At 53.0% G+C, this 13069-nt stretch overlaps 6 protein-coding genes across 6 annotated transcripts; 3 read left to right on the top strand and 3 right to left on the bottom strand.

Moving 5' to 3' along the window:
* Positions 1-899: 899 nt before the first annotated feature.
* On the bottom strand, positions 900-2268 carry N0V96_010248 (uncharacterized protein; the record flags this gene model as incomplete). Its single annotated transcript, XM_053198897.2, has 2 exons — positions 900-1695; positions 1817-2268. 2 exons carry the CDS (start codon positions 2266-2268, stop codon positions 900-902), a joined length of 1248 nt encoding a protein of 415 aa, XP_053043642.2.
* A 400-nt stretch (positions 2269-2668) lies between these two features.
* On the top strand, positions 2669-3539 carry N0V96_010247 (uncharacterized protein; the record flags this gene model as incomplete). Its single annotated transcript, XM_053198898.1, has 3 exons — positions 2669-2854; positions 2908-3069; positions 3126-3539. The coding sequence occupies 3 exons, from the start codon at positions 2669-2671 to the stop codon at positions 3537-3539; spliced, it is 762 nt and encodes a 253-aa protein (XP_053043643.1).
* Positions 3540-4822: 1283 nt separating this feature from the next.
* On the top strand, positions 4823-5731 carry NCB2 (negative cofactor 2 transcription regulator complex subunit ncb2; the record flags this gene model as incomplete). Its single annotated transcript, XM_053198899.2, has 4 exons — positions 4823-4844; positions 5181-5207; positions 5300-5559; positions 5624-5731. 4 exons carry the CDS (start codon positions 4823-4825, stop codon positions 5729-5731), a joined length of 417 nt encoding a protein of 138 aa, XP_053043644.1.
* A 434-nt stretch (positions 5732-6165) lies between these two features.
* Positions 6166-6796, bottom strand: N0V96_010245 (uncharacterized protein; the record flags this gene model as incomplete). Its single annotated transcript, XM_065758890.1, has 2 exons — positions 6166-6728; positions 6793-6796. 2 exons carry the CDS (start codon positions 6794-6796, stop codon positions 6166-6168), a joined length of 567 nt encoding a protein of 188 aa, XP_065612413.1.
* Positions 6797-7412: 616 nt separating this feature from the next.
* N0V96_010244 (uncharacterized protein) lies at positions 7413-8192 on the top strand (the record flags this gene model as incomplete). Its single annotated transcript, XM_053198901.1, has 1 exon — positions 7413-8192. The coding sequence occupies one exon, from the start codon at positions 7413-7415 to the stop codon at positions 8190-8192; it is 780 nt and encodes a 259-aa protein (XP_053043646.1).
* A 590-nt stretch (positions 8193-8782) lies between these two features.
* HER2 (Trimeric GatFAB AmidoTransferase(AdT) complex subunit) lies at positions 8783-11833 on the bottom strand (the record flags this gene model as incomplete). Its single annotated transcript, XM_065758889.1, has 5 exons — positions 8783-10188; positions 10248-10312; positions 11059-11303; positions 11382-11476; positions 11536-11833. The coding sequence occupies 5 exons, from the start codon at positions 11831-11833 to the stop codon at positions 8783-8785; spliced, it is 2109 nt and encodes a 702-aa protein (XP_065612412.1).
* Between the last annotated feature and the right edge of the window lie 1236 nt (positions 11834-13069).

Raw genomic sequence — 13069 nt, 5'->3', positions numbered from 1 at the left:
ACTGTTCATCTCATAACTTTTTGTTCACTAATCCCCACAACGACAACCTCGGGTGGGATCACGATCTGGTCAGTGAGCCATCATCTTTTCTTTTCCCGCCGCCTCACTAGTTCACGCAGTGGGTACTCTCGTCTTCTTAGTGTATTCGTACTGCGTACTCCATAGGACTTGGACCCAACCATGGGCGGCTATTTCTGGGCGAAATTTTGGCAGGGCAAAAAAGAGAGTTTTCTGCCGTGTTTTACGACAGGAAACGAAGGATACGATGGGCAGAAAAATTGGCATCTGTTCCCTTTGTGACTGCCGACGGGAGACAGATTCAACACATAATTACTGCCCCGCCGCGTCCGCCTCGTAAAGACGGAACTTGGCAAATTGTCATATTTTCCTTTCTGCCCAGCTCTTGACATACAGCAGAAGAGCCGACCTAGCCGCGTCAGCCTGGTCCTTACAAGTCGACACCCCCAGGCGTTTCGGCTTTCGAGGAGCAAGTGCTCTTCCACGATGGAGACTGGTCGATGCTTTGGCACACCTACACACCCTCACGACGCAAGCGCGACGGGCGGTTGCAATTAGGGCACTGTCATAGCACCCGCGCCGTTGTGAATGCCGCTACCGTGTGCGTGTGGGCTTTCCAACAGTCACGAGTGGCGATGTGGATGTAGGCGCTGATCGTGATGTCGGCGTCGCCTCATCGATCTGGGTTAGGACTTGGACTCTCGTTGCGCTCACAGGAGCTGAGGCGGGAAACATCTTCCAAAGAAATTTCTGGAGCTCCTTTCCCCTCTGAGAGCCTCGAGGAGGTAGCATTGGCGCGCGATTATCATCGTCGAATCTATGATAGGTTCTGCATGACCAGCTAAACCAAGCGGGCTAACTGAGCACATCGCTGGCTATTCTCACGTCAGGACAAGCCTTGATATATCAGCGCTCAGCTTTCGCCCTTGCATTAGCTCCGCCATCACCTTGCCCGTCCCGAGGCTCAGACTGATGCCCCAAGGCCCATGCCCCGCCGCGAGAAACACCCCGCCCTCAGCGCCGGTGCGCGTCGCAACGCCCCCGAGCCGGTCGTCCTGGATCCGGGTCAGGATGGGAGCGCCCGAGTCCGTCACCGGACGGAAACAGAGACCCTCCCGGACGACTTCTAGGTCCGATCCGCTGTCGCTGCTGTCCGTGATGATGCGCGCCGCCGTGCTCTTGAGTCTGGCTATGGCTTCGGCGGAGATGGGTGCTTGACCTGGGAGAGGCGGGAGAGGGGTGGATGGCGAGTTCAGGCCGGCAATGTAGATGTTGCCTCCGATCCGCGAGAATAGCTCCGGTGAGAAGCCGGCGCCGTCGGTGCTGAAGATGGCATGGCAAGTTGTCGTAGCCTTGTGGTTCTCATCACTCGATTCCGAGGGCGTGGGCCCTGGCTTCACAACGAGCGAGTGCCCTGCGAGGCTGGAGATGGGCACCTGTAGTGATGTGCCGGGAAATAGCTGGGAGAAGACGCGAGGTGACCAGGCGCCGGCTGCGATGACGAGGCGGGTGCAAGGGACGTCCGTCTCCGTGGAGGACGTCGTTTCTCCTATTCTAACCGATGAGAGCTCGTCGCGGAGGTCGGTGTGAATGGAGAGGACTGTGGCTGGGTGGTGGACGTGGACGCCAGCAGATTTGCACTCTTCGAGGAGGAAGTGGCATAGGCGAAGGGGATCCCTGGTGGTTGGAGTCAGATTCCATGCTCAGCCGGCATGTTCAAGGGGCTTGATAGGGATGTATGAGAGGGTGTGTACATCATATGTGTGCATGAGTGCATGAAGCTTGACTGGAGACGCACACTTGGCCCGTGGTTTTTGGATCCCCGATGATCTGGACGTCATCGCCATGCTCCCTTCTCAACCATGGCGGCCCATTACTTGGATTCTCGACGGCTTCGACAACTTCTGCTCTGCTCCCGCCGTCCCGCAACCAGCCGGCGTCTTTCTTGCCCTTCTTTACGGGTGCTGCTGCGTAACTGAATGTGGTGCTCGTGGACCAACCCCATTTCTCCCTGCCATCATGCTCTTCAGCGAGCTTCTTGTGCTCGTCAAAACTCAATGCTCCAAGGGAGGCTGAGTCAGGTGAAAACCAGTCTCTTGCGAGGAATCCGCCAGCATACCCTGAAGCTGAAGCGAAGAGCTCTGCTGAAGGGTCAACAAGGTGGATTGTCGAGCCTGGTTGATGATCTGCTAGGTAATGTGCGACGGATAGACCAATGATGCCAGAGCCAAGTATTACTGTTGAGCTCATTTCCACAGAATTATAAAGAGACAAGGCCCTGTGAACTGTTGAAAGGAAGGTTGAAGATCGAAGATCCAACGAATCTCGAGCAATGACGTTATGTCATAAGGTAGGTAGGAGCTCAAGCTCGAGCAGACCGGAGCTCTCGACCCCGCCAAACTGATAAGATAAGGACACTTAATGCTCCGGCCCCGTTCCACTGCATACCTAAGGGCAGAAACAGCAAGAGCGCTCCGCTGCATCGGAATGGCGCAAGACTCCAAGTCAATCTTCGCGTTGCAGAGTCTTTTGCTTCTTCTTGTCTCGCTTGTCGCACTCCTTTCACTGATGACAACCCGGGAATAAAATAGAGTACAGACACCAAGCTTTACTTCTCATTCCTCGCACAGCACTCCATAACCCACACAACATGGCTTCCAAGGTGATCATCGTGACCGGAGCCAGCCGAGGCATCGGTCTTGCCATTGCCCAGGACCTCATCAAGGAATCCCACAAGGTTGTCTTGGCGGCGAGATCCAAGGATCAGTTGGAGGCTTTGAAGGCCGCTCATCCCGGGCAAGTTGAGTATGTTGCTGGGGACTTGGGGGATCTCAAGGTAGGACTGAAAGATTGCTCCGATAAAGATTTCAGAACTGACAATAAATGCAGACAATCCCAAAGATCGCCGAGGCGGCAGTCAAGGCCTTCGGCAAGATTGATGGACTTGTCATCAACCATGGCGTACTGGAGCCCGTTACCCGCTTAGCAGATTCTTCAATCGAGGAATGGAAGAAGGCATACGACATCAACGTGTTTAGTGGGCTCGCATTGGTGAGTGAAAACTCTGTTTCTTTATTCTACTATTCTCTAACCTGACCCATCCAAAGGTCCAATCATCTCTGCCCGAGCTGCGCAAGTCCAAGGGCTGCGTCCTCTGGGTGTCTTCAGGCGCGGCCACTGGCGCTTACGCCGCATGGGGAGCGTACGGCACATCCAAGGCCGCTATGAACCACCTCTCTGCACACTTGGCAGTAGAGGAGCCTGACATCACCAGCATCGCCATGAGCCCAGGCCGCGTCGACACAGCTATGCAAAAGGTCATCCGCGACACGGGAGCCGGACACATGGCTGACAAGGACCACACCTCCTTCGTGTCTGCCTTCGACAAAGGAGAGCTCTTCAAACCTGAACAGCCCGGCAATGTCATGGCGCGATTCGTCATCAAGCCTCAGCACGACCTTTCGGGCAAGTACTTCAAGTGGCAAGCCGGAGAGCTTTCGGCGTATCATGATGCAGAGTAGAAATGTTCACTAGGGGTTCCTTGTTAGCAACTGTCATGCCATAGAAGTGTACATAGAAAAACATTGGTAACAAGATGCCTCAGATGAAAGATGAAAAGCTCATATGTTATTCCACATTGTTTATTCAGGATTAGCATGGAATATGTTTCATCATCACTGGCAAGCCTTTGCAGGCGAAATTGAAGAAAATAAGCGCTTTGGCGGCTTACCTTGAATTGGAGACCTTTGAACGTGGCGTGGTGAGCAAAGCCCGCGATCCAGGACAATACCAGACACCTGGCACCCAAGTTCTCAAGCCAAACAGTGTGAATCGGGTGCCCAGTATCGAGAGCTTTCCATCATTGCTGGAGCACTTCTGTGTATAGCAGTGAATCGATTGAATTGGCAGTAAGCGCTTGCCCTTCCTGAAATCATTGTTAGCATTGCGGTCTAATTGCTAGAACTGCAGAAAAAAAGAATGATTTATGGTGACAGATCAGGCATTTCCGTTTGGCAGGAAGGTCATTCACCACTATGAGGGGAGTTATTCCTCGTAAGTTTGGGGCGACAACAAGACTCATCATATCGAGGGGAGGGCGGGAAAGAAGGAAGAGGAGGAACCTACCAAGTTCAATGGAAGCAATCAGCAGAGCCACCGGCTGCTCTGGAATAAGAACGCATGGCCGTTTTCTGAGCTCTGCTGTTTGCTGATGCGAAAAAGAGGAAGAGGCTGAACCATCGTGGAATAATTCGTCTTTTAAGGCTAAGAAAAAATTTGGAGTGATTGGGGTCTCTTGGTCCGTGCATCGCGGAGCCACGGAGGTATCTTTCGCCGGCGCATCGCTGTCCTGTCCCCGAATGGAATTTGATCGAGGTGTGGAAAGTACGCCCCACCAAGGCGGGACCAGGCAGTGACTGAGCCTTCACTCTGTGGCTCAGTGGCCCCTGCTCCCTCAAGGTGAGCGGGGGGTTCAAATGCACTCGATGTCCCGCATCCCAAGGAGCATAAAAGACCCCACCAAACACACGGCCGGACACTGAGCGAGCCAGACCTACAAAGTCGGGGATTAGCCTAATCAATTTGCATGTCCACCCCGCCACCGCGTCTCCTTCACCACCAAATACCATTTTCCGTATAAGTCAACGGTCGACGCAATTATATCACGACTTCTCTCTGCATTTCTTCGTCACTGCCAAAACAACGAAATACAGTGCTCACCAAATATCAAACAAATAGACAAAATCCCCTGATCTCAGCAACATTTTCCAAAGTTTTGACGACACTCTCATCTCACATCACAACCATGTCTGATCATGATATTGCGGGTAAGTGAAGATCGATCTTTCCTTCCGCACTCAAGCGTTCTCCATGAGACTTTCCTTTTACTCCGGGTTTGTGCCTGCCTGGTGTTCACGGCCAGGCCTCAAAAACGACTTGCGCCTTCTCTGCAAGAGCACCCAAATCCTACCGATGGTCGACCATGTATAAGACGTTGCATGACGCAGCTTTGTCTGTATCATGCGACGGTCTTATTGCACCTCCTCGCAACCAGCATGTCGTTCAGTGTGAGGAACAGTTACAGGCGTGTTTATTGCCTGGGTATCTTTTGGTGTTCGCTCAGCCTGATTCTCGAACCTGAAATGCTGACATGACCTTACTAGGCAACGATGACTTGTCCTTGCCCAAGGGTACGTGACTTCAACCCCAAGAGATGCTCGCTCTCTTGGTGCATCTCTTGGACCCCCTCGTCCGAGAATCCTCAAGCTAATATGCCATACAGCCACCGTTCAGAAGATCGTTACCGAGATTCTGCCGCCCTCAGCCGGCGTCGCCTTTGCCAAAGAGGCTCGCGACCTTCTAATTGAGTGTTGCGTCGAGTTCATCACCCTCATCTCCTCGGAAGCCAACGAGATCTCAGAGAAGGAGGCAAAGAAGACCATCGCGTGCGACCACATCACTAAGGCACTCGAGCAATTGGGTTTCGCGGACTACGTCCCGGCCGTACTAGAGGCCGCCGCAGAGCACAAGGAAGTGCAAAAGGTATGTTCCACGTCCTGACCCGACACTGTTTGATGGGAAATATGATCACTGACAACCTGTACAGGGCCGTGAAAAGAAGGCAAACAAGTTCCAAAACAGCCAGATTCCCCTCGAGGAACTGGAGAGAATGCAGAGAGAGGCGTTTGAAGATGCCGCCAACCGCCACGCTTAGGCTATGTCGGTACGAGGAAAAGAATAGGCGTTGGCTGCGTTTGTTGCCGCATTATTATGGGGTTTGGCGTTCAGGATACATTGGGAGAGACATGATGATTCAAACAACGCTGACGAAGGCATGAATCCGGCTCGCGGGCCGTGGTGGGGTTAGCTTTGACGAAAACGACCGTTTGGCATATGGATTTCGAGTAGTCCCCTCGGCACATCAATATAAAAGCTCATGTTGATCGGGTCCAGCAACGCCTTTTAGTTTCGTTCGCTCCGTTACGACGTCTCCTATCTGCATGAATATACATGATCGACCTATATATCGAATTCGTTAACATCCCTCATGATCGACCCCCCAAGAAAATCAACAACGCCAGAGTTCCCACATGTATTCCCATGGAACCGCAATCCCTGACCCGCATATATCCCATCCCAACGTCATGTCTACCACAATCGTCGTTGGTAGTAAACCCTCTCTTCGCTCTCTGACAGCCGCCTCAGCTCTTCCTTGATCAAACGCCGTCTCTCGGCCCGGCTGATGGGCTTCTGGTTCGACGCTTCGGGGTCCGGGTTCGCCTGGTCCTTGACGTTCCACCCGTTGATGTTCCTCTCCCTCTCGTCCATCTTCTCCAAGTCTTCCCTGCTGACTCCGCCCTTTTCCTCCTTCTCCGACAGCCCCGTCATCTTTTGCCACATGTCGGATGTCCATCCCGCTGCTTTTTGTCCGGCCTTTTGTTTCTTTGGTTGCTGCTGCGGCTGCTTCTGCTCTTGCTTCTCGGGCATCGTGGGGTTCACCTCGATGATGATCTGCTCCTGCTTCCCGTTCGCGCCCCCATAGAGGGGCACATTCTGCCCGTTGCCTGCTGCATCCTTGAGGTGCTCGGGAACGTAGTACGACGCCTTTGGAGACGGTCGCGATTCGGGCTTGATGGCTTCACGCAGCTGGTTTAGCGTGCGCTGCTGGATCACGTAGCCACTAAGAAAGAGGGCCGCGGTACATGAGACGACTATTGGATTTACCAAGAAATGCGTTTGCACGCAGACGCGGCTCGCCGCCTCGCGCGCAGGAACGCATTTCGCTGAGGTTAGCCCGTTTGTTCTGTTTGGTTTGGCAGTGCGGGACTGGAATGCGGGAACGGGGGGGAAGGGCGGGTGTTACCGATAGCTGAGGAGATGAGGACGGAGACTTGGGAGGAGGTGAGGAGCACCATGGCAGCAAACTATGGGATTTTGTGATAGAAAAATGGTTGTTCTTGAATTTTTCAATACTTCAGGTAGATTTTTGTAAATGTCTCGAATGATTTGAGGATGATTTAGAGCTTCGATGATGGCGTCGGCTTTCACCCTTGGCTAGCGTCGCAGTCGTTAGACGTGCGCGGCGTGAGCGTGAACTTGGAAGTGGGCTGTTTACTTGGTTCGCACGGCAACAATCGATAAGCGCCTTTCAATTCGGCAACGACCTCCCAACTTTTCCAACCTGCGTCACTCGCGAACGCTCCCGCCACAACACTGCCCACCCCACTACCCGAAGAGCTACCCTCGACGAATCGCGACTTTTCAATTCCAGCTAAGCCTAGCTTCCATCGAAACTTACCGTATCGCGATCAATCCGCAGACCCATACCCCGAAAGCCAAACGACAACCCCCTAATTGCCCTCCCCTACCCGAAAAAAGAGACACAGATCGCAAAGATGAGCAAGCCCGACCTCGTCTACGCCGACGAGCGGCGCTTCCTCGACGAACGCGGCTCCTCGGCCTCCCTAGCCCCCAACGGCGAGAACCCAGCCACAATCATGGAAAAGGCCGTCCGCGAGCGCATCATCGACTCCTACTTTTACAAAGAGCAGTGCTTCGCCGTCAACGAGGCCGACATTGTCGACCGCGTCGTCGAGCACGTCACTTTTATAGGCGGCACCTCGGGCGTCACGCAGAAACCCACGCCGTTCCTGTGCCTCGCCTTCAAGCTGCTGCAGCTCGCGCCGTCGGACGAGGTGCTGGAGACGTATCTGGGGTTCGGCGGGGACAAGTTCAAGTACCTACGCGCGCTGGCGTGTTTCTACGTGCGCATGACGAGGAAGGCCAAGGATGTGTACCTGTTGCTGGAGCCGTTTTTGGAAGACCGGAGGAAGTTGAGGAGGAAGGGGAGGGCGGGGACGAGTTTGACATTTATGGATGATTTTGTGGATGATTTGTTGACCAAGACGAGGGTGTGCGCGACGAGTTTTAGGGAGTTGCCCAAGAGGGTTGACTTGGTTGATTTGGGCGAGCTCGAGGAGAGGATCAGTCCATTGGGTGATATTGACGAGCTCCTGGATGACGAGGAAGAGAACGAGGAGGAGAATGCGGGAGCGAATGGGGCGGACGAGTCGGAAGGGGAGGTGGCGGAGGATAGAAGCGGTGCTGGGGAGCCGATGGATGTGGAAAGATCGAGGTCAAGAACGAGGTCTAGAAGCAGAGATCGGTCTCCTTGAGTGTATAGCGATGGTGGAAAATGATACCCAATCTCTTGCTCCTACCGGGCAGAGTTCAAAATAGACAAAAGCATGGTTTGTATGCGTGAAGCGGGTAGACTTTGGTGCTTGAGGAATCTCTAATTCATCAAAATATCGTACAATAATGACGAAGCATTAAGAGATGCAAAAGACAAAAGAGTTCACCCCCCGGTGCTGAACTGGGGGCTACGTCTCTGGCGCTCATGCTGGGAAATTTCTGGTGCTCATGCTGGGATTCGAACTCGGGTATGCGCTGAGCCTGTCGTCGAGTAGGCTGGTTGGCGTGAATAATTAGTGACCATTAACCATTCCACCACCCACGCCACAGTTTGACCTGACCCTCGACCTAGAGGGCGCCTGCTGTGCTGGTGACGAGAGTTGAATTGAGTAGACCCATAGAGGCTTCTCTCGTGGCGTCGAGGTATCGGATGAAAGGGTGGGTGGGTTGATCCCCCAGGGTATATTCCATTGTATTCTACTGTACAGTACATTTTCCAGAACGCCGCCTCTCACACGGCGACGGGTATTCTTACACAGTGCTTGCCGTCCTTCTGGCGGATGACTTATGATCAGGCGGACAATTGACGCAGGAGATTCTTGGCCACGCTGAGCAACCGCTTGTCGTCCCAGTACTGACCGATCAGCTGGAGACCCGCCACATTTCGGCTACCGTCCACCTCTCCATCCTCGGCCTTGATCTTGGTAGGAATACTGATGGCTGGTAGTCCAGCTAGACTAGCCGGCACGGTAAAGACATCATTCATGTACACCTGGACCGGTGTCTGCCGCTTGATATCCTCGATACGCGGCGCAAATGTCGGCGCAGTGGGACACAGCAAGAAGTCCACCTGCGAAGGGCCAAGCTTATCCTGGAGCTCGACCTCGTCCTTCATGTCGCTCAAGTCGAACTGCTGTTCGTCGTAGAGAGGATTCTCCAGCCTAAAGACGCGGTCGAAATCTCGCTGGACGAGCTTGCGCACCCGCTGTGCCTGGATAAAGTAGTTGTCCATCGCCTCGGAGCTCAAGCTGTAGGCGCCGAGGACAATGCGGCGTCTGACTTCCTCGCCGAATCCAAGGCCGCGAGTCTTGGAGTAGAGGACCTCGCCAGCGCCATCGCTGTCGTCGCCACGGGTGCCGTAGCGGACGCCGTCGTATTTGGCGAGGTTGGAGGATGCTTCTGCCGGTGCGATGACGTAGTATGCTGATAGAGCGTGCTTTGTGGACGGCAATGACACTGGAACCACTTCTATGCCGGACTTCTGTAAGAGGTCTGATGCGTCAGACCAGGCTGCTTTGATCTCGGGGTCCAGCTCCTCGATATTGTATTCCAGGGGAATGCCGATTCGAAGCCGTGACCGACCAGTTGCAGCTTGGCTCTGCTGCTTCTTCCGGAAGCTCTCTGACAAGGATGTCGGGTCCTGGGAGTCGTGTTCCGCGTCCAGTCCCGTGCTGAACATCAGATTCTCGATAACGTCAACATCCCTAGCAAGCAGGCCAACGGTGTCCAATGAGTTTGCATACGGAACAACCCCGAACCTTGACAGCATGCCATAGGAAGGTTTGTATCCGACCACACCACAGTACGCCGCAGGAAGACGAATTGACCCGCCCGTATCCGTCCCCAGCGCGACGTCCGCTTCACCAGTCTGAACCGCAACCGCGCTGCCTCCTGAGCTCCCGCCAGCAGAGGTGGGCGTCGCAGACAGCGGGTTGAGCACAGGCCCGTGGACTGAGTTCAGCGAGTGGGATCCCATGCCAAATTCATCCATGTTTGTCTTCCCTACGACTTGAGCACCTCGTTCTCGGAGCTGGCGCACTATGGTGGCCTCGTAGGGGCTTTTGTGGGAGGAGAGGATGGCGGAGGAGCATGTTGTCGGCAGCCCTTGGGTCGCAATGTTGTCCTTCACCGCTAGCTTGAACTTAGTCGCCAATTCGAGGATTGCTTCGGGTGCAGCTGTAGTTGCTTCGGAGGCATCTGCGGCTTTCCTGTTAGCTGTGGCACAATCGAGGTGGAATGGGTGAGCTGCCTCGTACCTGGACGGTACACGAAGTGATTGAAGTCATGGTGTGAGCGTCTCTGCTGTCGTGTAGCTTGCGCACTGCATCTTGAGATCAATGGCCACAGATTTAGCCGCGAGAGCTTTACGTGAGAAGACATGTGGCTACAATGGCCAGCCGGTGACGTTGTTTCATGTAGCTCGTGGGCTTTTTGGAGAGCTTCTCGTCTCGGTGAACGTTGGGGTCAATTCACCGAGGGCCGGTGCATGACTAAGCTCTTTCGGGGTGGATTTCAAGGTCCGGACCCACGTCCGATAAACCAACCTCTCCGAGCCAGAGTCAACTTCATGCGACGTTTTGCTTGCTTGACCATGGCCATTTCCGATATGTCACATTCATCTCCTAGTTCCCAAGCTTATGTTTCAACCTAAATTAATTCAGAAGCTACGCGGTATACCGAGGACTATCACTCGGCAATCCTGCTCGTAACTCTTTTTGTTTTTGCTGCGCTGTGTAATTGGTAGACCATTAACTGTAACCTGCGACGTGCTAATCAGCAACCCGCTATTCGCCTGACTAATAATTGTGACCGGTGTATCCTTTGCTCCAATACGTCATGGTCGACGTCTGCCAGATCAAGGATCTCTGCTTGAAGGATTCTTCCATCTCCTCCAACGCCTCAGCGGAAGGCTCGTCGTATTCATCTCTGGCGGTGGTAAACAGCTTCAGAACGTCGGGCTCTCGTACGAAGATCCAATCTCAAAATACGTATGCACGTCTCCTCAGCCAATTGTTCTTGGGTCTGTAAACCCAGCAAAGCGGCGGCACAAAAGTGTTAGCCGCATACCAACCCGCGTAAGGCCCCTTGTCCGTGTTGCAAATAGTCTCGTAGGCGGGAATTATCGTCCCGAGCTCAGATGTGCTGGAGTCTTCCAAGTCGGTGTTGTTGTAAGCATGAGCATCCATGATGCACTCCAACGCATCGGAAAGACTAGTTCGGCCGGCATTGAATGCCGATTCAAGTAGCACTCGCTTAGACTCTCGAGATGTTGTCGAGATCAGGCGACGGAGGAAGTCGAGTCCGCGAGAGAGCTATATCACCTCCAGTCAATGATCCAGTCGCATACTAGAACACATTCCGTTCTATGATTGGTAGAGTGTACTACTAACCCATAACTGTATCATCATGTTATCTCCGCCGGTTGTCAAATAGTCGATCTGATATTCGCCAAAGGTGACATCGTGGGCAAGGACGTCGACGGACGCTAGTCAAATATGTATCAGTAAAGGAATCGGAATAGATCTTGGTACCCGAATAACTTACCTTCCAAAAACTTCGCCTCAACGAAGTCATGTACGCAGCCAAGTTGCTCATTCTCCCACGGCGGATGTCTGTGGAAGAGCAAGTTTCCCGTTCCGGACAATCCGTTGAAGTTTCCGACCGCCCCGAAGAGGACGTAGAATAAGTCGACGCGATAGAAGGCGCGGCAGAAGCGAGAGTACTCGGAAGGGGACAGATCAATGGTCTCTGGTGATGTTGTGATGTCAGAGGAGAGGTGAATCTTGGCTCCTGCCGCATAACTGAGTGCTAGGGTAGTCACCCAATCGTGCTTGCGCGACATGCTTCGCAAGAGTTCTAAATGCATTGAAGCGGTTGTAGCTACCAGCTGTGAAGGCTCATCGTAGAGTAAGTCGAGCAAGCTGCGGATGGAACTCTCATCACCTGGACTTGGCTCAAGTCTTGACGCTTCCAAAGACGCGACGGCATATGGAAGTAGTTCTGGCGCGATTAACCGACGAAGAATGGCTAATTCAGTGCCGGGAATCTGCATAAAGGAGGAATAGATATGGTGACATGTAAGCAAAGCTGAAGTGAGAGTCTCAAAATCGTCTAGTCTTCGTAGAATGGAAGACACTAGCTCGCAAGGAATGTTTGTCATCGAAGCCATTCTGATGTCGAACGGGATTCGCAACCGTGATTCTGCCTGGAAAGCGAAAACGGAAGAAAATAAAGCGGGAAAGATAAAGAAAAGCAGATGAAGTTTCAAGACTCAGTAATGTAAAAGGGAGTTCGGGTGGGCCGCAAGGGCGAATAAGTGACGGGAGGGAAGTTTGTCTTTGGACTCCTAATCCACACACTGTGGCCTACTGTGGGCGGGTGGTCACTTCTTTGACGGCATTCACTTCACCGACCACCAGACTGGCAACCAGACACTGAGACGCGAATAACGCCCTAGTTTCTGCTTAAGAGTCGCCACGTGTTTGATCATAACAAAATATACAGACCTGACTTCATCTGATGATAGCCTCAATTCTAGACTCTTCCACTTGCCGGTTGTCACGATAATGTTTGTAGTTGGCGCGTAACAAACCGTTCCTAACAGGCACATTGACTACAATGCTTTTACCTTCACTCTCATTATTAGCCTTGATATCTTATCGACGTTAAATTCATAGCTAAACAGTCTTCTTTAGCTCGGAAGGAAAAGACTTCCTTTCCACACCCATGTCGAGTCGCCACGTAAACTTGTCACCAGCCTTCGTATCCTCTCGCTTTCTTTTCAGATAACGCGCATTCGGATATTTAGTCTCACTGTTTTTCCTTCTTCTTTTTTTTGCCAGTCCACCGCAGACCGACCACTTCAAATCACTGTCCGCGGCTTGGTAGCAAGACTATAGACTACCGGAACGGTGAGCCTCAGCCACAGTATATTTTGTAATCGCCCAGACTGACTACGAACTTGACACCAGACCCCGAAGTCGTTATCAAACTTCGAAAGAAGTACTCCGGTCTTGGCGACAAACTTGAATACATACACACGATTCACACGAAGTATACCGCATACAAGCATGCGCAT

This window comes from Colletotrichum fioriniae (genome assembly GCF_027942845.1).
Source record: "Colletotrichum fioriniae strain IMI 355084 chromosome Unknown scaffold_14, whole genome shotgun sequence".
Classification (NCBI taxonomy): domain Eukaryota; kingdom Fungi; phylum Ascomycota; class Sordariomycetes; order Glomerellales; family Glomerellaceae; genus Colletotrichum; species Colletotrichum fioriniae.
The sequence above is the reverse complement of the archived record's forward strand: the minus strand, read 5'-3'. Positions and strand labels throughout refer to the sequence as shown.